Here is a 21,461-nt window from a genome sequence, read left to right on the forward strand (position 1 = left end):
AAAGCTCCCACAGCAGGGCCTGGAACACAACGATGGCCTCAGTTTGGAGCACAACAGCCATAGGACTGGAAGGCTCGTGAGGAATTTGTAGCTTCTTTCTTTACTCGGGGATCTCTCACTTGCAAAAGAAAAGGATCCACAGCCAGGAAGGAGGAGGTCAGGCTGAGACAGAGGGGGCTGCAGCACAGCCCCGGTGGCACCGGCAGATACAGCGTGCCGGTATCGGTGACCAAGCTTTAATATGGCATAATGCTGTGTGGCCAAAACGCATCTCTCAGCCGCTACAGCGTGAGGCTGGGGTGCCATCTGCAATGCCCTGGGGCTTTCTGTGACCTCCGGCTGATGGAGCAGCGTTCAAGGCAGAGTTTCCTGCTCTAAAGTGCCTGGAAACTTTACTCTGGGTGGCTGAGTTTAATGGCTGTGCCTTTTTCAGATCAGAATCTGATCTGACGGTTGTTGGCGTAGCTGAATGACAGAGGCTCAGGACACCACCGCTGATCTGATCAGCTTATTCTGTCCCTGACTGACCTCAGTGACTCTCCGACCATTCGACTGCTGTAGCACAGGGGTTCTTAACATGTGACAAGAGGATCACCAGCAAAGGGTTTTCTAACGGTCCACGGGTCAGCCAAAGACGACATGGAAAAGGCAGACTAGTGGTCCATGAGATGAGAAAGCCGGAGAACCAGTGGCTTCAAGAACAAAGCAGCGTGTATTCCAGTCCAGAAATGCCCAGCTAAGCCATACACACTTGTTCGCTGTAAATTCTGCTATTATGCCTGAGCCACCTGGTTGGGTGATGTCTGTAACAACGAATAAAGCAGTCAGCTACCCAAGGTTCCAGTTATCACAGGCTCTATTTTCTGTAATATTTCATTAAACAAGAAAACAAATCCTGAGTAAAGCTCTTCCCTTCATCCCATACCATTTCTGCAAGCGACAGCAACTTCAGTGATTAATATCAACCGGCAGCTTGAATTCCTTTAGCGAATAAAAGGCAATTTCTCCATGATCCACCAGCGCAAAGACCACCGGGACGTCCCCACTCTGATACGTAACCTGCTTCAAAGCCCGAAGGGATGGAATCTGCTCGTCAAAGCTGCAGAGACAAAAATATCCCGTTGTTCTCAAAGCAATAAGAATACGGAGCCAAAGCTGTCCTGGCCAAGGATCACAATAGCTCACTTTGGTCTTAGGAGTCGGCAGTGACCCTCCCCACCCTTCCAGTCAAAGCAGGAGGCTGCCAGCCCTGAGAGCACGCTGCATGCCGGGAACTGGGAGCTGTCAAATCCTTTGCCAAAAAGAAGGGCGACCGCACACTGCTCCACGCTGTGCCTGTGAGATGCGGCCCACAGGGCTATGGGCAAATTGCCAATCCACTGTAATCTTAATACCTTTGTGCTAGGAAGATCTTTAGGTTGCTGGGATCAACATCTGACCTGCTTTTTCCTCCTTTTAATTCTGCAGAGTCTGTTTGCTCGTAAATGAAAATATTTATAAAGCAAGGATCATCCTACTTGCTCACAACAGACCTTTGTAAAACTGCATTACCGCCTTCCTTGCTCTGGCTACTACAGCTGCAGAGCGGAGGAGGGACAGTTTTAGTATATATCAAAATTAGAAAAGGCAGAGACTGAACTTTGTACCTGCCTATGGAGTTTAAGTATCAGATTCTGGATCCAGCAAGGAAGGGGACACCTATCCTCTGTTCGTACTGATCTTAAAGCTACATTTGACAAAGATCAAAGTACTACACCCACGGCCTGCAGCGAGCTCTGGGGAGGTACATCTCTGCAGAAATCCATAGCGACCTGCACCGGCTGAGGTTCAGGTACCATACGGCCCCCTGCAAAACTGAGCTCTACGTGAGCTTCACAAGCGTTGCGTAAATACGGCCGTGGCTTCTTATTCCTGACTCCGGTAATACTCAGACACGAGCAGCAAACAGATGAGCAAATAGTGTGGGCTGAGTGCAAGGGCTGGGGGAATTGTCAGCCACAGCCTCCAAGGAAGGAGGAACTGAAGGGGAAAAAAAAAAAATTGTGGGCAGGACCACCCTCGAGGGAGGCACTCTGATGATCTGTGAAGCTCACAAGATGCTGGGTCATTTACAGATCATTAGGACTTCATTTCCGCAACAGCAGCTGCTGTTTCAGAACACAGCATAAAACCCGAGGATACCTCCGAACACACATCCTGACATACGGCTTCCCAGGGTTTGTCTTCTTAAACTTGGCCACAGCATCTGGCTGATAGACGTTGAAGTCTATCTTCATGCCCTCTGGGTCCTCCTGCAGCCTACAGGAGAGAACACATCCACATACGTATGGGAATGAAATATTGCAGGGTACAGATACAGCAGAGGAAAGAGGGAGCAAAAGCTCTTGAAGCGTGGCTAGTTTGAGCCCTCTGAAAGGCTTCACTCCTGAAAGGACTGACCCTGCAACTGTTCCAATTACGTTCCGGACCTTTCCTGCTGTCGGACCAGATCAAGCTCCTGCCCCCCATCTGCCGCACTCCCTTCTCTGCAGACCCCCTTGCAAGGAGCACCACCAACAGCTACAGAAGCAAAGCACTGCTCTGCCCTACAGGCACTGCACACAAACACCACACAGACTCTTCGAGGCAGGAGCAGAACCAAAGTCCCAAAGCCAAGGTTTTATAATCCCTGCAGCAGGGATGGCAGCACATTCCAGGGATGAGGCAGAGGTGAAACCCAACCAAACCTCTGGGGGACATCACCTGGCTGGGTGCAGAGAGGGAACGGCAGGAAAGGAGAGCAACCCCGGTGTCTTAACTGGCCCGGAATGCCCTAGCTCTGCTGCTGCAGGACCTGGTACTTCACAGAAACGTCAGCCCCTCGCTACAGATGCAACAGGGTCATGGAGCAGAGCGCTGGATTCTCTCGGCATCCTGGATGCCGGGCAGCTCCCAAGCTGCTGCTGCGAGCATCTCGCAGACCTCACAAGCAGGGACAGTCACAAGACACCCCCACTCCCGAACAGCTAGGAGCTGGCTGGCTGGATACTAACCGGGAGGCTCCATCCAGGATGTGGGAGGGCTGCAGCACGCTGATCTGCTGGAGGAGCGCAGCTGGAGGGAGAAGGAATAGGAAAGGATCAGACCAGCTATTTCTCTCCCAGGGCACTCCAAGCACTCCACCACCACCCACAAGCCTTCCTCCTCCGACAATGGCTGGCAGCACCACAGTCACCACTGGCTACTTCAAAGGCCTCAACTTCCTCATCTCCTCCCAGCGCACAGCCCAGAACACCCTGCAACTGCTCTGCATCTTGCTGGCCCCGATTCCACATGCCTAACAGCCTAGCAGGAAGGACTGCAATACAGTAGGACATGGGGAATGGATTAGAAGACCTCCCAAGGCCCTGTTTATCCTGGCACTTGAGTGGGCTATAGAAAGAGATGAGAAGGCAGACAACAAGCTTTCTTCTCTCTCCCCATGTCCACGGCCGGGCTCCCCTGTGCCTGCTCTGCCTAGGCCTTCTCATGAGATTCTCCATCTCAAGGTACTGTCCCCTAAACTGATGTTCGGCTTCTCCATGTCACCCCTTCTGCTGTTGCACAGCAGGCAGCGTTTCACAGAGCTGGGGGGGAGAAGGGGGCCCCTGTCACGCTCCCAGGGCCACTACCTGATGAGGTAGCTTCATCGGGCCGCAAAAGCGGTGTGACAGCTTGGTCCCAGAGATGCGGCGGTCGTCTCCAAACCCTCTGCTGGCTCCTCTGCTCCAAAAGGGCTTTGTACTCCTGCCAGTTGGAGCAGCGCCTCACCTCCCGGTCAGCATTGACACTGCTCTTGTACCTGTTCTCCCTCTCTCGCTGTTCCCTTTCCTTCCGTGACAGCTTCTCCTGTTTCTGATTGATGCGTGTACACCAGCAAGCTGCATCAACCTCCCTCCCCGGCACGTTCTCCGGCAGGAGCCCGTTCTCAGGTGAGGGCAGATGTGTGCACGGCTGGTCTGGGGCCACGTTTGGCAAGATGATGGTGGTAAAATCCCAGCGAGGGGCATGGGTGCCAGTGCTGCTCTCCTTGTGGTCTCCATCCCAGCTCCTGGAGGGGCTCAGGGAGTCCTTTTGTCCTGTATCAAGAGGAACAGAGTTTGACTCCTCCTCTCCACTGCCAGCATTGGATTCCTTTGGCTGCTTTGACAGGGGCTTCTCATCCATGGGAGGGCAGCTGGAGTCTCCACAGTCATCTCCAGCTTTTTCAGAGGCCCCTTCAGCTTCTGGGAGGTCCTCGGATGCCTTATGTTTCTTCTCATGTGACCTAAAGGCAGAAGCAGCAGCATAACAGACGGGGAGAGCGTGTGGTGGAACTTTATTCCCTTTGAATCCTGCCTCCGCCCCGCTAACAGAAGAACGCAGTCTGCCAAGCCTGAAGGAAAAACGGCAAAGGTGGCAGGAACCCCCAGACAGGTCTGCAAACCCTTGACAACAACCTCCTGGCTGGAAGGAGGGCGTTTGCTTGTGTGACAAAATGAGAAGGGAAAAAAGCAGGCCCAAAACAAGTGATGAATGCCAAAGGCAGAATAAACTTCTCGGCAGTCCTGCCTGAGGTTTGCCTTCAACGCCCAGGAGAAGCCCAGCCTTGATTTGTGTAGACACAGGTTCCCACGCTGCCATGCAGCCTCCACACCCCCCACACACGTACTGACCCAAACACCTCCGCGCAAACACGATGGACTTCAGCCCAACCAGCACCGGCCAGGCAGAGATCTTCCTGCCAGCACCTCTTAGTGGTATGAGATTCAGTCCCTGGCTCCCAGAGAAGACGGGGCAGTTTTTAAACCAGCAGTTTTATCTCCCAATTCCTAAAATTTCGTAACAGGCACCGAGTTACTCCTTAACAGGAGAGGACTTGCAGACCAGTCTCATCCTCCCCGTTTCTTAAAGGATGACGCCACCTACTGGAAATTGTCATAATTACTAGCAAAATTAGTAAATTATGTGAGCTGCTGTTTGCATTTTGGCAACTTCTAGAGGCCGTGTGCAAGGACCAGGACCCAGCTAAGCTCTCTGCTGTACAGTCCTAGCATGTAAGCTGCATTGAGGGGGTGGATAAGTGCAAGATGGGCACTGCGGCATCTGCGATCCCTCTAAAAAAGAGCAAGAGGAGACATCTGCCACGCGTTTCTTCTGTACTGACCTCTCTACCCTTCTATTTTGGCATCTCAGCACTGCAGCTGGGAAGCTCAGGGGCACTTTGCCCCCGTTAGCCGTGCACGAAGTACAGGTGTGACAAAAGCGCACACTGCAGAGTTCAGGAGAAGCACTGCGCTGCTTGGGGACGGCCGAGAGCAGCTGCTCCAGCCCAGTCACCCACAGCACAAAGGGCTGAGGATGCTCTTCCCTGGGAGAAGATGGAAGGCAGCTTTGGGCCACATCCTTACCGGGGGCTGGAACTCCTCCTCCTTTTGCGATGGTGCTTCCCAGCGCTCTTGCAGTGACTTTCCAGGTTCAGTTGCCTCTCGTAGGGAGACAGGACGGTGCTGCAAGGAGACACCAAGACAGAGGCTGAGAGCAGGGCGGGGCAGTGAAGCTACCCTTCTGCTCAGCCCCCAGAACACAGCAACAAAAACCCATTCTTCCAGGCAGAGAAAATCCACAAGCAGGACCAGGATGGTCCTCAGTTCATGCCCCATTTCACGTTCCAAATCACCTCCTCAAGAGGGAGGAGCAAGGAAGGGTAGAGAGCCACTTTTAGCCTTTAATCCTCCCAAAAGACGGAATGCAGGGTCAAAGTCCTCTGCCGTTCCACTGGGGCCATACAGTGGGCACAGAGCTGCTCAGGGTCTTCAGAAAGGAGAAAGCAGCGTGGAAAGGAAAAGCTGGTTACCTGGGGTCGAATCTCAGTACAACATAACCCAGTTGCTTCAAGTGGCTGAACACCTTAGAGCAAAGGAAAGCAAGAGGGTTAAATGACTACCCTAAACCCAAAGAATTTACTTCAGTTCCACTACAGCTGAGTGAACACAGTGTGGCACCGGCAGAGGAGAAAATGCCAGGGTTAGGACCCAAAGCAAAGGCGGGGAAACAGGAACTGATCATCGGGAAGAAGGTGAGAGGGAAAAGCAGAGAATGACTCCCCTTCCCTCCCTAACTGTGCTACTCTGCTCTCAGCCACTGGAAGAGGTTGCGTGGCAGAGGCTGGGCTCTCTGCCTTCATCCTCCCTGCGATAGCTGGAGGTCCCAACACACCTGGTAATGTGGCAGGCTCATTGCCTCCTGGGACAGCAGGGTCTCGTAGGCTTCCTGGATTGACAAGGGCAAGTCCCTGTAAAAGAGCTGAACAGAGCCCTGCGGGGCAAAAGCTTGGTGTTGAGAGAATCACAGGGAACAAATCTATGCAAGCTCACACCAGTTTCTTCCCACCGGTCTCAGCGCCCTCCTTCACGTGATATCCATGGCTCCCCATGTGCCGCCTGGATTACCTGCGGTCCCTCTCCCATGCCCAGGTCCCCCATGCCCTGGTTTTAGCAGCCAGGTAAGAAGCTCCCACCCACAGCTGTCAGCTCCTGCTCCAGCGCTGCGTCGGTTTGGAGGATGCAGTTGGGAGCACAACACTCAACTGTTAAAATAACCATTGCTTTGGGAGATAATTTTCTTTAACTTTTATGATCTCAGTGATTCAGGACACAGCACAACAACAAAAACATTTAGGACCAGCACAACCGAGACAGCCGGAGCAGAGGAATTGATGCCATCAACTGGTGGCTCCTCAGAAGCGTTTACTGCAGCCCCAGCGAGCCCACAGGTAGGTTCCCCAGGCAATAGCAACTAACCTCCAGGAGGCAGTTTTAGGCTACGCCTCTTTTTCCTCCTTTTTTTAAAAAATGTGTTTACTCATAAACAAAGAAAAGAAAACACTAGGAACCACACCTCTCCCGTGGGATGGGCTGAAGGCATCTAACAGGTCTTTTCTGCTTCTGGGGAGAGATTTTGTACTCAGCAACTGACTAAACAATGTTACTTTCATCCATTTGTTTACGATCTATTGTTTGTCAAATTGCCAGAGGTAAAAGCGCCCTACCTTGGCAGTTAGGATTTAAGGGATGGCATCAGATGCCCATCATCTGATTAAGTTTTGCTAAAGGAAAAAAAGCTCCCCTTTAGATCGGTGCTCCTATTCTACTGGTAACACGCTTTGGCAGAGAGACAAAAAACCCCTCTCTACAGCAAAGAAATCCAGCTGAGCCCTAGGCAGCATTTCTGCAAGCAGAGGAGCACTGAAAGCAACCTGGTCTCGCTCCCCTGTCTGCCACATTTAGATTTCTTCCTGCCATATATACCGGGAAGAGATGCCAAGTAGCAACCCCAAAGATCTCTGCTTAAAGGTAAAGCACGTACAGTGCTGGCTGCTAACGTGGCCTTACCAAGCTGGATAGAGCATCACTAATTCCCATCGGCTTCTTAGGGAAGCACAGAAAAACTGTGCTAATGAACTTACAAACCCTGTCACTACAAAATATGTAAGATAAGGGAGGACGTCAACTTATGACAGAAAAGGCACTGCCCAGTCTCAGATGTCCTAATTAACTGTATACCAGCTCTGAGGAAAAGGATTTCTCACTGTCAAACCTTTTATTCCAATTAACGCCTGCAGGGAACAGAATAATGGTTTGATCTCATTTCCAGAAATTCCCAGAACAGTGAGTTTTCCTGGACTGTGGAAGTTCAAGTCCCCACACACAGATTTCGGTAAAGAAGTAACCGATGTATAACTGTGTGCTTCATCGCCCCCAGAGCAAGACAGTAGAGATCTCAGTAAAAAACTTTGAAACGTGCCCCTCATGCTTCTTTCACTCTGTAAGAGAGCTGACTTATTACCACTGTACTAACAGGAATTTGGATCAGCTAAAACTCTCTTAGTCTCTGTTGTCATATTTGACATAGAAGTGGGTTAAACACGATATCAGCTGAATAAACCGGCCACTGATCCAACTAACGCGCACCGCCAATGACACAGAGGCTGCTTTGGAGCACAACATACGAACCCGCGGCCTGGAGACGAACAGCTCCATCAGCGACAGGCTAAAAGAGACAATTCCTTGAGAACCAGGTGTTTATCGGCTGCTCAGACTGCAGCAGTGACCCACACAGCCAAGTGATTTCAGACTTCAGTCTAAAGCTGCTACAGCTCCTCCAGTCCCTCAGGAAGGACCCGACGCCCCCGTCCCCACGCAGGTATCCTACTTACACACTCCAGCAGGTACAGAGCTTCCTCGGGCAGCAGGCACTGTTTGCCACGCTCCGAGAACCCCATGGTGTGCCAGAACTTCCCCTGGAACAGAAGCACAAATCCACGATGGGCTCTGGCTGTTCCCTGCCGACAACCAGGCTCTCCCCCATTTCAAGCAGCAAATTAAGGAATCTGCCACGGCCAGCGGGAGCTGATGGTGCTGAGTACACTCTGCAGCAGACTCACCGCAGGGGACTGCAGCTCCACGATGCTCTGTTCTGGCTTCCACTCGGCTTTCACCAGACTCCCCCTGAGAAGGGTAAAGAGGAGTTTGTTATTACTAGCACGTCCTACAAACAACTCCTCCTGCAGCAACACAACAAGCTCAGGAAGGTATCAAAAGGCAGCAAACTTCCAGGTGGCATTTTTGCAGGCTAAGGCCTTAGAAAGACATCATGCTCTGGATCTAGCAGTACCAGCCGAAGATTTTAACACCACCAACTAGTTAAGAGTGTCTTCAGTCAGCACCGCAGACATCTGCCCACGGGCTACAGCAGCCTGCTGGAGATGCATGGCCATGATATCTCATACAATCGCTTGGATGCTGCCAAGACTCTCAAATCGCTGTATCCCACCCACATGGTCTCATAGGAAAAATTTAATAGCTGAGAAAAAGTGGAGGGCAACTTTGCAAGAATGCAAACATGCATTTTTAGCAGCTGGAAACAGGAAATAAGGAGGAAACAGGAGATAAGACCTGTAGGGTCCACCACGGACTTGCTCTACACCTTCAGTCAGCACTGCAATTTCCCCATCTGAAAGGGAACCTAAACCTCCCCATCGCCCTCCCATCCCGAGGGCCTCCGCTGCTGCCCCAGACAGGCGTCCACGGCCGCGCTTGAGCAAACCCCACTGCGGCAGGAGTGGAAGGGGACGGCCCAGCCTGTCTGAGCCGCCTGTCTGCTGGAGGCCGCCCTTCTCTCTTTCAAGTGGCGTGATTTTTTGTGAATACTTTCTGCTGCTACTGATCAGCGCAGACAGAGAAACTGGTACCAGAAAACAGCAGGCCAAACAGGGAAGGTGTGCGCTGAGAGGCAGCGTGTGAAAATCTCCCAAGAAATTATAAGCCCCAGAGACCGGTAGCGCTGTTGAAACCACAAAAGCTGATAAACTAAGAACACCGAGAGCCGGCCCCGTCTGCACAAGGCCACACAGGAGCATCATCAACGCGGGGCTGCGTAACTCGGCCCATGCCCAGGAACAGCGGCTGCTGTTTGCAAAGGCTGCAGGAGTATGGACGCACTCGAGAAAGCCGAGCAGCCCGCCGCGGGGCTCCGGACGCCGCGGCTGAAGGCACCGGCGCTGCCAGCGCGGCTCCGCTCCTGCGGGAGCGGCCGGGGAGCCGCAGCGGCCGGCGGGAGGGGGCGGGCAGGGGAACGCGGAGCGCTAACGCCTCCCCGCTGCTCCCGGCTCGGCCCTACGCGCACCCCGCCGCGGCGGGCAGCGGCTCTGCCCCGGCCCCCGGCGCCGTCCCCCCCCGGGGAAAAAGCAGCTCACGACCCGCTGCTCGGCGGCCCAGCGCGGCCGCGGGCACTTACAGCCGCTCCACCCGCTCCTCGGAGAGGAGCCGCCACTGCTCCTCCCGGCACAGGCGCAGCTTCTCCGCCTGCTCGGCCGAGCCGTCGGGGACGAAGTCCTTCTGCCCGCCGGGACGCTGAGGGGCCCTGCGGCCGCGGGCCGCCGGCTGCTCCGCCGCGCTGCGGGGCGAGAGGAGAGGCGGGGTGAGGGGAGCGCGCCCTGCGCTACCCTGCGGCCGCAGCGCCCCGGCCCGGGCCCCGCCGGGCCTCCCCGCCGGGCGGGCCCCACCTGGGGCGGCCGGGGCCGCCGGGCTCCATGGGCGCGCCGCGGGAAGGCCCTTCCTGCCGCCGCCGGGCCCTAGCGCCGGCGGCCAGGCGGCCGCTAGTGCGCCCCCTGGGGGCTCGGAGGGCTGCGGGCACCGGGGAGCGGCACCGCGGCCGTGCACAAGGGCCTTGCACTGCTGCCGTGCACCACGGCTGTGCACCAGGGCCCTGCACTGCTGCCGCGCATTGAGCTGTGCACCAGGGCCCTGCACTGCTGCCGTGCACCATGGCCGTGCACCATGGCCGTGCACCAGGGCCCTGCACTGCTGCCGTGCACCACGGCTGTGCACCAGGGCCCTGCACTGCTGCCGCGCATTGAGCTGTGCACCAGGGCCCTGCACTGCTGCCGTGCACCATGGCCGTGCACCATGGCCGTGCACCAGGGCCCTGCACTGCAGCCGCGCATTGAGCTGTGCACCAGGGCCCTGCACTGCTGCCGTGCACCATGGCCGTGCACCATGGCTGTGCACCAGGGCCCTGCACTGCAGCCGCGCATTGAGCTGTGCACCAGGGCCCTGCACTGCTGCCGTGCACCATGGCCGTGCACCATGGCCGTGCACCAGGGCCCTGCACTGCTGCCGTGCACCACGGCTGTGCACCAGGGCCCTGCACTGCGGCCGCGCATTGAGCTGTGCACCAGGGCCTTGCACTGCAGCCGTGCACCACGGCCGCGCACCACATCTGTGCACCAGGGCCCTGCACTGCTGCCGTGCACCACGGCTGTGCACAAGGGTCTTGCACTGCTGCCATGCATTGAGCTGTGCACCCAGGCCTTGCACTGCAGCCATGCATTGAACTGTGCACCAGGGCCCTGCACTGCTGCCGTGCACCATGGCCGTGCACCAGGGCCTTGCACCACAGCCGTGCACCACGGCCGTGCACCACATCTGTGCACCAGGGCCCTGCACTGCTGCCGTGCACAGTGGCTGTGCACCAGGGTCTTGCACTGCCGCCATGCATTGAGCTGTGCACCAGGGCCCTGCACTGCAGCCGTGCACCATGGCCATGCACCAGGGCCTTGCACCACAGCCGTGCACCACAGCCATGCACTAGGGCCCTACACTGCTACCGTGCACCACGGCTATGCACCAGGGTCTTGCACTGCAGCTGTGCATTGAGCTGTGCACCAGAGCCCTGCGCTGCAGCCATGCACCATGGCTGTGCACCACGGCCGTGCACCAGGGCCTTGCACTAGAGCGTGTGCCAGGGCTGCGCACCGAGCGTTGCCCCAGGGCTGTGTCCCGGGGCCGTTGGGGGGAGCTGACCTTGCCTGCTGCCCGCAGCCCACCCAGCCGCTCTCGCCCTCCTCAGCAGGACTGGGGAGAAAGTAAGGTGAAATGGCTCGTGGATTGAGGTAAAGACAGGGAGGTCACTCACCATCATGGGTAAAACAGACTCGACTTGGGGAAAATTAATTTATTGCCAATTAACATTCCCAGGCGTGGATGTCTGCTCGGGCAGGGACTCTTCCGGGGGCTTCTGGGGAAGGCCTGATCCAGCACCTGGACCACCTCTTCTTCCCCTCTGCCCTCCTCCCTGACCGTGCTGCTCGCAGGGCCATTTCTCACACATTTCCCCCTCTCCCCTCACTGCCACGCAGTGTTTTGCCCTTTCTTAAGTACATTTCCCCAAAGGCACCACCAGCATCGCTGATGGGCTCAGCCGTGCCCTGCGCTGGGGCTGTTGGCGCCGTCTGGAACCAGCCAGAACCATCTGGAAGTGGCTGTGTCCGACACGGGGCAGCCCCGTCCTCTCCCCGCAGAGCCCCCGCAGCCTGAGCGTGCGCAGCAGCAGCCCCCAGAGCAGAAGCAGCGGTGCTGGGGAGGGAGGTTTCTCCCTTCGGCGGGTGTCACCGTTTCTCATGGCTCAGGCTCCAGCGGCGGCCGGCGTGGTGCTGGTGCCGGTGCCGCCGGGCTGTGCAGAGCGTGCAGTGGTCCCGCTGGGCTGGAAAACGAGAAACCTCCCTGCACCGCGGCCTCGCGTCTCTGCTGACGCGGCTGGATTCGCTGCCTGGGGAGGCGTGAACGGACCTGACGGGCAAACGCACCAAAAGTTCAAGTTTCACCTCAAGCCCATCTCCTGTTGCTGCGGGATCGCTTGCAGGAGTCACTGAGCCTCAAGGAGGAAAAACACAGCTTTCCCCCCACCGGAGTCCCTGGTTCCCGCTGCGGTTTCCCAATAATAGTCCTTGACAAGACGCCAGCATAGGCAGATGAATGCAAAAACCGTTCCCCTCCATTTTCTGCTGAATGGTTTAATTTTCGCTTCCTGCCTGATTATTTCCTCCTCCTGAATTGAGCCCTCATCCTGCGAGGGGGTCAAGCGATTTTGGTCGGCGGCGCCTCTCCGCGGCACGTGGGGGGCCGAGGGCTCACGGACGGCGCGAGGGGCGGCGGGCTGTGCGGTGGCAGCGCTGCGTCTCCCCGATTTAAAAAAAATACGTATTTTGGAGGCTTCTCAGACTGCCTGATTTTAACATAATCCCAGGATGCCACGTCCTGCGGCTTTCAACTTACGGCCTGTCGCCCCTTTGTTTAACTCAGCCTCTCCTTAAAATAGATGTGTTCAAATTGCTCGGGGAAAGGCTCTGGTCCAGAATTTGCCTTTGTCACCCACTGTGATTACAAGACCCAGAAATGTCAAGATTAATCCCAGTTCACGTTTCTTTTCAACCCTGGGATTTTAGCTGTCGCGGGGCGGGGGTGTCCTGTTCCTCAGGGGGGCACGGGCAGAGCCGTGCCCGTGGTGGGACTCGCGTTGGCCCCAGCTGAAGCCTCTCACCAGCCCTAACTGGGCGAGTGCCATCAGCTGGGTCTGCTTTCTTTTCCCTGCTTGCAGAGGGAGGGGGAGGCGGGTTTGTTTTTTTATCTTTAGATATTTTTCTGGGTTTAAGTTAGGATTTTTAACATTGAATTTCTGTGCAGCTGTCTTGAGACCATGACTGTGGTGCTCATGGTGTTTTTTAATTTGTTTTTTCTTAAGTTTGGGGTCTTTTTCCCCTTGCTCTGGGTGGGGCGTTAGGGCATCTCCTGTGGAGCAGCTGTGTGTGGCAGGAAACTTAAAAAGCAGCTGATGAGGATGGTTGTGGGCTTTCTGCCGTGGCTCTTTGTGTCAGGGCTGTGAGAGGGTGGGCGGCTGCTCTTACAGCTAAAATAATGGTTGTTGAGCTGAGTGGTGGCAAAACTTGGCCCTGGGAGGGAATGGTCTGCTTGGGGGTCCTGCGAGCTGAAATAAGGATGGATGGGGGACTGTGAGCCCCGAGGCTCCCAGGGAGGAAGAGTGTGGGTGTGTGGCACCGGGCAGCAGAGCGGGATCCAGCCCTCGTCGTCCCGGTGGCACGAGCAGCCCGCAAGCAGCTGTGGAGGACGCTGAGGGTGGAGGCCAAGGCTGCTCCTCGCTCCCCTGTGGGACCCTGCCCTCGCCCCGAGGGAAAACGGGCTTGGTTTGAGTGGAGAGACCAGCGCTGCGCACCGGGACCCGGCTCTCAGAGCAGGTAAGTCTGGTGGGTTTGCTCACTTCTCTTTTCTTTTTCTTTTTTGGGATGGAAAAAAATGTTGATAAAATGTAAAGAGACTCTTGGGATTGAAAAAGTGGGCTGGCTGCCTCTTCCCTCCTGCTGCTGGCCCTGGTGCTCCCGGGGAGCAGAGCCGCGGTGCGAGGGAGCGGGTCTGCGTCCTTTCGGTCCTTTTCTGCTGTGTCCACGTCGTGTTTGTGCAGTCCCTGTAATCGCAAGTTCCTTGTGCTGGACTCCTGGATGAACTCAGTGTAAATAGACTCACGGTGGTTTTTGAGAAAATAGGAGAAAGCCTGGCCTTGGGACTGTTTTTCTAGTTTTGTGCAGCGTGCAAGGCACAGCCAGGTGGGAATGGCGTGCTCTGTGCTTGAGCTAAGCAGCTCTGCCAGGTACCGCTACCGGCTTTAATCCCCGTGTTAACAACTCCCGCAGTTCCTGGCATGGTATTTGGAAATATTTTAGTAACTCTACAGAAACCAGCTGTGCCTCAGACTTTATCTGTTTGCTATCAATTGGTAACACTTAGTGTCTGAGGCAGGTAACGTGGCCCATCCATTCAACTGCGCCGCAACCCATGGAGCGTGTCCCGATACCAGGAGGTTCTGCGTGTAGATGCTCTTTGTGATTTGGGACGGTAAAGGATGTTACAAACTCCCTAAAACTGGCAAGCGCTTCAGTTCTGGGGCGTGTCGCAGTACGTGCGGGGTTATCGCAACTGCTTGGCTCTGAGCTATGCTCGTATCATCGCTGTTCGACAGACCTGTTATCACAGGTTAGCTGTAGTTCAGCATACAATTGTCTTATTATTATTTTTATTATTATTATTGTACTTAATTATATTCTCGTGGAAAATATCTGAACTCCGAGCTTCTAGAGCACCACATAGACAACTTAAACTTCTTACAGTAGAACATAAGGAAGGGTTTGGCAATCAATTTCAACAGGATTTGGCAGACCTTAAATATACACTAAAATACTTGCTTTTGGATGAAAAGCAGATAACGGTGTCAGGTGTTACGGCTTGTCTGGGAGGTGTGGGACCCGTCTGGTTTCTAGCCTCACCTAGGAGTTTTTGGCAAATTCCTGGCTGCTTTGGGATGCTTGTGATGCCTGCGATCGTTCCCGCAGCGCGGAGTTTGGGCAGGGCAATGGAAAGAGGCTTTTCTCCAAGAAGGAGACTACTGAGGAAGGTTTCTGGGCTAAGCCTCTGTTGTCACCTGTCAGGGCTGGGCTTGGGAGGTGTAAGGAGAAGGTTTTTAAGAAAAAAACCTGTGAGTACAGGACTTTGGGGGTTAAGTGGTTAATACTTCTACATAACCAGTGTGTGTGCTGTTGTTCACTGGCATCTACTGCTGCCTTCCGATGGCTGAGAGATGGAGGAGCTTAAATTTCCCCTTCTCTCTTCTGATAAGTTTGTTGTAGAAATCGCCTTTGTGTGACCACCCATAGCCTACAGCACAATTCCTGGGCTCCGCTCTGCGGCAGGAAAACCGATACAGCATCTCGTGCAGGCTTGTGGTACGCAGTGAGCTCCTAAGGCCCCAGGTAACCATCTGCATCTAGGCTTTCAAACACCACTGCGGATCTCTAGAGCTGCTGTCTGTTAGTTGTCTAAGGATTTATTTGAAATCGTTTACTGGAACCTGCACATTGTTAATTACACGTGAAAAGGCAAGGAACCACGGACCAAATCCAGCAGGGCTGATTAAAATAGTCAGGAGTCGTTCTTACCTCAATGATGCACTGCTCTAGGCTGGAGAAGTGTTGAGTTATTGCTGTCTGGAGAGAACGGGTGTAGCTTTCCTCGTTTCCCCAATTTGCCTTGGCGTCCTGCTCACGGTTCACTTGAACAGATTAAAGATTTACACTGGGATCCCCGCCTTGGGGTAACGGAGCCTTGCTGTTTAGAGTTCAAGGCTGTAGATTATGCTTCTTGCTCAAGTTTCATAACTTCTCTTGCAATGCGTTTGCGCTCACCAGGTACTTTGAAATGTCTTCCCTGGGCTTTGGTCTGGAGAAGCACTCAAAAACCTGCTGCTTGTTGCTGGGCTTTCTGTGAAAGGATGCGTGGTAGGGACGTGGCTTTGGGTCAGAGATGAGCGACTGAATTGGGACTCCCAGGGTGTCTTTGGCTTGTGCTGGGGACTGAGAAGGAGGAAATATTGTTTAAGGCAAGGAACTGGGAGATCAAGGACCAGCTCTGCAGTGTCTCATTAGCTTGTGAAGCTCCCAGACCTTTTCTGGGCACCCTGGGCTTTAAACCAAATGGGATGAACAACTTGCACTGCACTGCTTGCAAGGCTGAGTCCGTAACCGCGACGAGGCTGGGAGCAGCGGGTGATTGAGGTGCTAAGGAAGGGTGGAGAGCTGCCCAGCGTCTGCACCAGCAGCCCCCCAGACCACTACGCTGCTTCTGCGTCGCTGCCTGTGTTTCAAAGGTCTTTGCATTGATTAGTTGAAGCACTGATGTGTGCTCCTCTGGGGCCTTAAGTTTAATTCGAGTGCTACAGCAAGAGGTTAGAATAATGAAGATATTTTAACAGCTCCAAACAAATCAGCCGTGCGAACACTAAGTCCCATCTACAGTGCCGTGATGGTGACAGGTCGAGACAACTTCAATTACAGCACTACAATACGTTGATTTGTTCTCTGCATGCAAGGCTAAAAAGGATGTTGCTTTCTTCTTTGCTTGTGGGAAGCAAATTGCCGACCCAGCCGCTGGATGGGGTGGGAAGGGGTGAGTCTCCAGCCAGCAGCTGGCACGAAGCAGGCACCAAGGAGAGGAGTGGGAAGTAAGGGCGGTTGTGATTATGCTTTGGGCTATTTGAAAACTGGGCTGCTGCGTGGAAGCTGGCCTGTGGCAGCTGGCAAAGCATTTGTGGGTGGGTTGGAGAGGCTGGCATGCTCTGCTCTGAGGAGGAAGGTGCTAGGAGGCTTCACGTTGTCATCTTCAAACGAATAGCATCCCCTTTTCATCGTTGACTGCTTTCTGATGCTTCTCTTCCTGCCAGCCCCTGTGTTTCTGCACTGCTGCCGGGTACCCAGCTCTCGCTCCTGAGCATCTCTGGGATGCCGGGAGGAGGTCTGCAACAGTGACACGTGCAGCCCCCTTAATATCCCCTTCTGGGCTCCCTCCCTCCTGGGCATGTGGCTTCAGGAGCCAAGCTGGGAGCCTGGCGGGGTTACTGGGATGCTCAGAGAGTCTTTGATCCCAAATGTCCCGCTGCTCGTGGGATCCTGCAGGGTGAGCCCTGTCCCTTGGGGACCTTGAAGACTCTGCTTGACTTCTTGCCACCCTTGCACAGGACTGACCTTGACTTAAGGCCATTTCCCAACCAAGTGGTGGTTCTTGCATTCAAAGTTGTATGCACCTTTCGGAGCCTACATCAAGGCCCTTTTGTGGCTGTAACTCCTTTTTGAAACAAACTGATAACCTGAGAACTTTCTCTCAAATGTGTACGTGGTATTTTATGTGATTGGATTCCCTTTGGACTAAAAAGGCAGGTTTGTAGAAGTGGTTGTTTCTGCACTGAAAGGGCTGCGTAAGTGGAAAAACACTCAATGCCTGAGGGCTGTTACCTTTCTGCCAGTCACGTGTGGGTCTGGGTCCAGCTTGTAAAGCCAGTTACCTGCTTTTTACTCTTCACCAAGGCTTTATGCTGAAGCATAGAGTCATTTTCACCTTACGCAGCAAAGGTATTTTTTAGTCACCTGAACCCACATTGGCAGCAGGCGTGTTAGATGGAGCACTTGGGGGAGGTGTGGAGCCCACGCGTGTGCGGTAGCCCTGGGGCATCCCGGTGAGCACTGCATGCGGCAGCTCCTGCCACACGTACAGCGATTGTCCATAAATCTTTTCCAAATAAACAAGCTGTTTTCCCCCTCTCCTCTCATAAACTTGTTGCTAAAAATTGAAATAAGTTGCTAGCCGGCTCCCATGCTGGGCGCTGCTGCCTGTGCTTGCCTGGGAGCTGGGGGAGCTCCTGGCTGCTTTGGGGGAGTAGTTTATGTCCTGATAGCTGCTGCTTTTGGTCATCCTGGGGGCACTGAGCTCCATGATAGCAGTGGGCAGGTGCCTCTGATTTAGAGCTGCAAGAGCAGCGCTTGTTCCCCCGTGGTTATTGCAGCCCACCAGACCTCGTGCGAGAGGTGCTTCAGCTTCCCTCAAACACCAGAACTGAGACTTCAGCAAGAAAGGTGTAGCCATAAGATGTCTTACAGGAGGACAAGGTCCCTATATATTTGTCTTTCATCAGAGTGAGGAGTTCGGTGTGTATCTGCAATGGGGAATAGAAGACATGGTGGAAATGGACCCTCTGCAGCCTCCTTTGATCCTGGAGTGGCTTCTTGGCTCCTAGGCCAGATGCTGCCTTGCTTGCATGCTGCCGAGCCTCAGCAGGCACGGTTTAGTGCCGGGGCTGTGCCCCTTGATGTGAGCCTCCGGGCACCTGGGCTGTGCTCTGCCGCAGGGGTGGCTTGCGTAGTTCCCACTATCATGCAGCTAAATCAACAGCTTTTATTTAATTTACTTCACTTGGGAGCACTGGGGACGGGCATTATGAATCTTTCCCTGTCTATCTATGAGGCTTTAAAAGCTAAAAGGCATGCGCGGGATGAACTGGGGGACAGGCTGGGATGTGATCTTTGTACCCAGTGCTCCGAACAAGGTCCTTGGAAAAGTGAGGGCAATGCCCCTGAAGTGAACAGAAAAGTTTTTCTTTCCCCCGAAAGCCTCATTTTCCTGCTTTCAGGAGTTCCAGCTGTTGCTGGGAGCTGTCAGGAGCTGTAGGGATGGGTAGATTTAAGCAAGAAGGTGTTCCAGCAGAAATGGCTGTGCAGTGGTCAACTTCAGCCAGGTGTAACTTTATCCTAATACATCTAAAGACACTACTTTTTTTCTCCTTGGTGGACTCCTAAAATGGGATTGAAATTATCCTTCTTCCTGAGCTGGCTGAAATACCTGCTGGCGAGCTGCCATGCATGCGGGGGACAGCATCAGGAGGGAAGGAGTTTTGTTGGAAACCATCTGCAATGTGGGTTAGCAATAATCCCGCCAGCCTAGCGGGATCCGGGGTGGGAACAGGCAAGGTTAAGCCCTTTGATTATACCTACACATCCAAAGGTAACCCTGGATACAGAAACCCTTCTGTTAGCGGCGTGCAATGCTGTAACAGGATGCCTGCAGCAGGCTGATATTACCGGTGTGCAGCACTGCTATCAAATGGGTGAAATACAGGAGCCTGCAAGGGGGGGAGGATGGGGAAGGCTGTCTCCCTACCTCTTGCTGCTGGGTGGGAAGGAGGAATGGTTACAGGGTGGGGGACAAGGGTGGGGAGGTGATCTCTTCCCCCTTTGGGCAGCGGCAAGGCCAGAGATGCTAAAATCGCCTGTACAGCTTTGGTATCTGGTATCGGCGTTTTAAAGGGATGTTGAAAGCTTGGAAGGCACGTAGAGGGAAATACCTTGGAGGGAGGGAATGTGAGGACTCAATCTGCTTAGTCCTTATCAAATGAAGGACTGGGTGACTTAATTACACTGTAAGTACTTTCCCAGATAGCAAAGAGCACTTTAATCTTGCAAAAAAAAAAAAAAAGGCACAATGAGAGCCTGTGTCTGAAGGATAAAATCAGACCAACTGAAGCTGGAAATACTGTGTGATCTGCTAATGACTTCCACCCCAAGGGGGAAGTTTTGTCTCTTGATGGGATGGTGTGAATTGGCCAGACCTGTCTTGCATCTTCACTAAACCAAGCAGCTCCTTTGGCTGAGGAGGTGGTAGTCATTAGAGCGGGCAGGTGGGAAGAGGAGAGGTGTTTCCCACCCCGGGATGTGGGGAATGGGCTCCCTTGTCAGCACCGTGAGGCTGCAGGGTCCAGCTTCTGGGGCTCCTGGTCACCCTTGAACATCTGGCCAACTCTTCGTACAGGTGGTCCCAAGCCAGCTGTGGGGTTAGGTGGGCTGGTGGTCCTGCCTGCGCCTCGGCCTCCACAAACCCTGGTGTCCGGAGCGCGTTCGATGAACCAGTGGCAGACGTGGTCTTCCCTAGCGCCGAGCTCGCCGGAGGCAGCGGGTGGAAAGCAGGCTGCACTCATACGTGAGCAGAAAAATTACTTCTGCTGACTCTGTTCTTGCACTTTTATCGCTGCTGTTGGCATTAAAAGGGCATTGTATCCGGATTATTCATGCACTGCTAATAACTCCGGAGTGCTGTGTGCTAGATCCTGCTTTCAGCTGCACCCAGCGCTTCAGCTGTGCTGAAGCCAAGGGAGCTGTACTGACAGATCTGAGGAAAGTCAGAATTTGATATTAAATAAGTTTGCATCCATTTCCAAAGCGTGGCTACAGAACAGGAACAGCATGATCCCTGCTACTGGCACAATTCCATTTAAATGACATATCTGCAGATGGAAAAGCTGCCAGTGGGGCTGTCTGGTGGTGTAGAGAGAAATGGAGCACCAGGCATAGAACACCTGATAAAATAAGTTTTTTGTCTTCTCTTTTATGAACTGGAGATGAAAAGCACGTGGGTCAAGCTGATCTCCTGTTGCAAATTGCAAGGAGTCACCGGGGCTCCCAGGGAGGGTACAGGGAGCCCGGTAATTAATATCCACCTACAACGCTGCTCCCTCCGTACTTGCCCTAATGCTGGAGGGAGTCCAGGTCTGAGCCCTGTGTGCAGTGGGGCAAATAGGATGATGCAGCACTGGGCTATGGCACCGCTCAGGGCTGGGAAACCTTCAGGGAAGCATTGCTCTCAATGAGCTTTATTTGCAAGAAAATGGAGTGTCTTTCTCTGGCACTGGAAATGTGACCTGCTAACACAGCCCCCGGGGCTGCAGGCAGCTGGTTCTGCTCTCGGCTCTCCCATGGCTCCAGAAATCTGATGGTGCCTTTGAGGAAGAATCCTCGTTTAATTGAGTTGTATGTGTTGGGAGGTGCCTTTGAGTGATTTCCTTTGTTAGTGGCTGTCTTGCTTGGGGAATGGCTTGCCTTGCTCTTAATGAAACCTCTCCAGGCTGCTGTGGATGGAAAACTGGAGACTAAAGACCCAGACCTTCCTGAGATGCCCTTGCTTCTTAGGGACACCAAAGATGCATTTGCTTTTTGTGGGGAACTAGCTATCTAGCAGCAAGATAACCAGCTCCCAGGCAAGCAAGTCAATAAACACTTCCTGGGGCAGATGGAGAGGGCACCAGAGAGGTGCTGGGAGCCTGGGCAGGACTGGGACCTCATGTGTTCAGCATTGGGTGTTGCTGGGTGTTAGTGTAGCAGTGCTGCACCTTTGTCGTTGCACGGAGGAAGATGTGTGAGTGATCGTCCCAATCCTGCATGGCAAAACTTGCAGACAACTGAAAACCCAACATACTTACCCACTGCATGTAGTGTTAAAGAGCAAGGGAGCTCGGGCAGTCGCAGGTGGAAGAGGCAAAGGCTCCACTGTTGCAAGATGAGGCTGGAGCTGCCCACAGCAGAATGGAGAGCCGGGCTTGAGCCCTGGGCAGTCACCGCCATTGCCGGGGTGATGGGCCTGTAGCTCCAGCTGTGCAACCAGATGTTAAGGATTAAGTGCTGCAGACACTTGCATTGACTTTGGGTGTAGAGCATGGAAAGCTCCTCTCTTGTGTCACTAATAATTCTGCAACCTAATTTCTCTTTCTCCATTCAAATTGATGTGTTTCCTAGCAGCTATCTGCTAAGTCCCAGGCAGGTTTTGTAATTGGCCCCATTTCCCCGGGAGCTCTGCAAGAGCAAAGCAGCTTTTGTCATCTTTTCATTCCTCATGAAACTTTTCTTTCCTGGTGAAGAATGACATTTTTTTCCTGCTGCCTTCGGTCCTTCCAGGCACAGC

General features: G+C 54.0%; 1 protein-coding gene across 2 annotated transcripts; it reads right to left on the bottom strand.

The window, feature by feature from the left end:
• Window positions 1–329: 329 nt before the first annotated feature.
• On the bottom strand, window positions 330–10,092 carry TSEN54 (tRNA splicing endonuclease subunit 54; the record flags this gene model as incomplete). 2 transcript variants are annotated; one of them, XM_082327048.1, is made up of 12 exons in its annotated part: window positions 330–803; window positions 926–1,099; window positions 2,182–2,298; window positions 3,033–3,093; window positions 3,651–4,285; window positions 5,409–5,507; window positions 5,855–5,907; window positions 6,217–6,315; window positions 8,216–8,299; window positions 8,444–8,507; window positions 9,796–9,954; window positions 10,064–10,092. In XM_082327048.1, 11 exons carry the CDS (start codon window positions 10,090–10,092, stop codon window positions 949–951), a joined length of 1,551 nt encoding a protein of 516 aa, XP_082183174.1. In that variant the 3' UTR covers window positions 330–803; window positions 926–948. The 2 variants fall into 2 exon arrangements, with proteins under 2 accessions (XP_082183174.1, XP_082183173.1); XM_082327047.1 differs by having other exon boundaries at window positions 330–1,099.
• Window positions 10,093–21,461: the final 11,369 nt, after the last annotated feature.

This window comes from Platalea leucorodia (genome assembly GCF_965183815.1).
Source record: "Platalea leucorodia genome assembly, chromosome: 14".
NCBI classification, from domain to species: Eukaryota; Metazoa; Chordata; class Aves; order Pelecaniformes; family Threskiornithidae; genus Platalea; species Platalea leucorodia.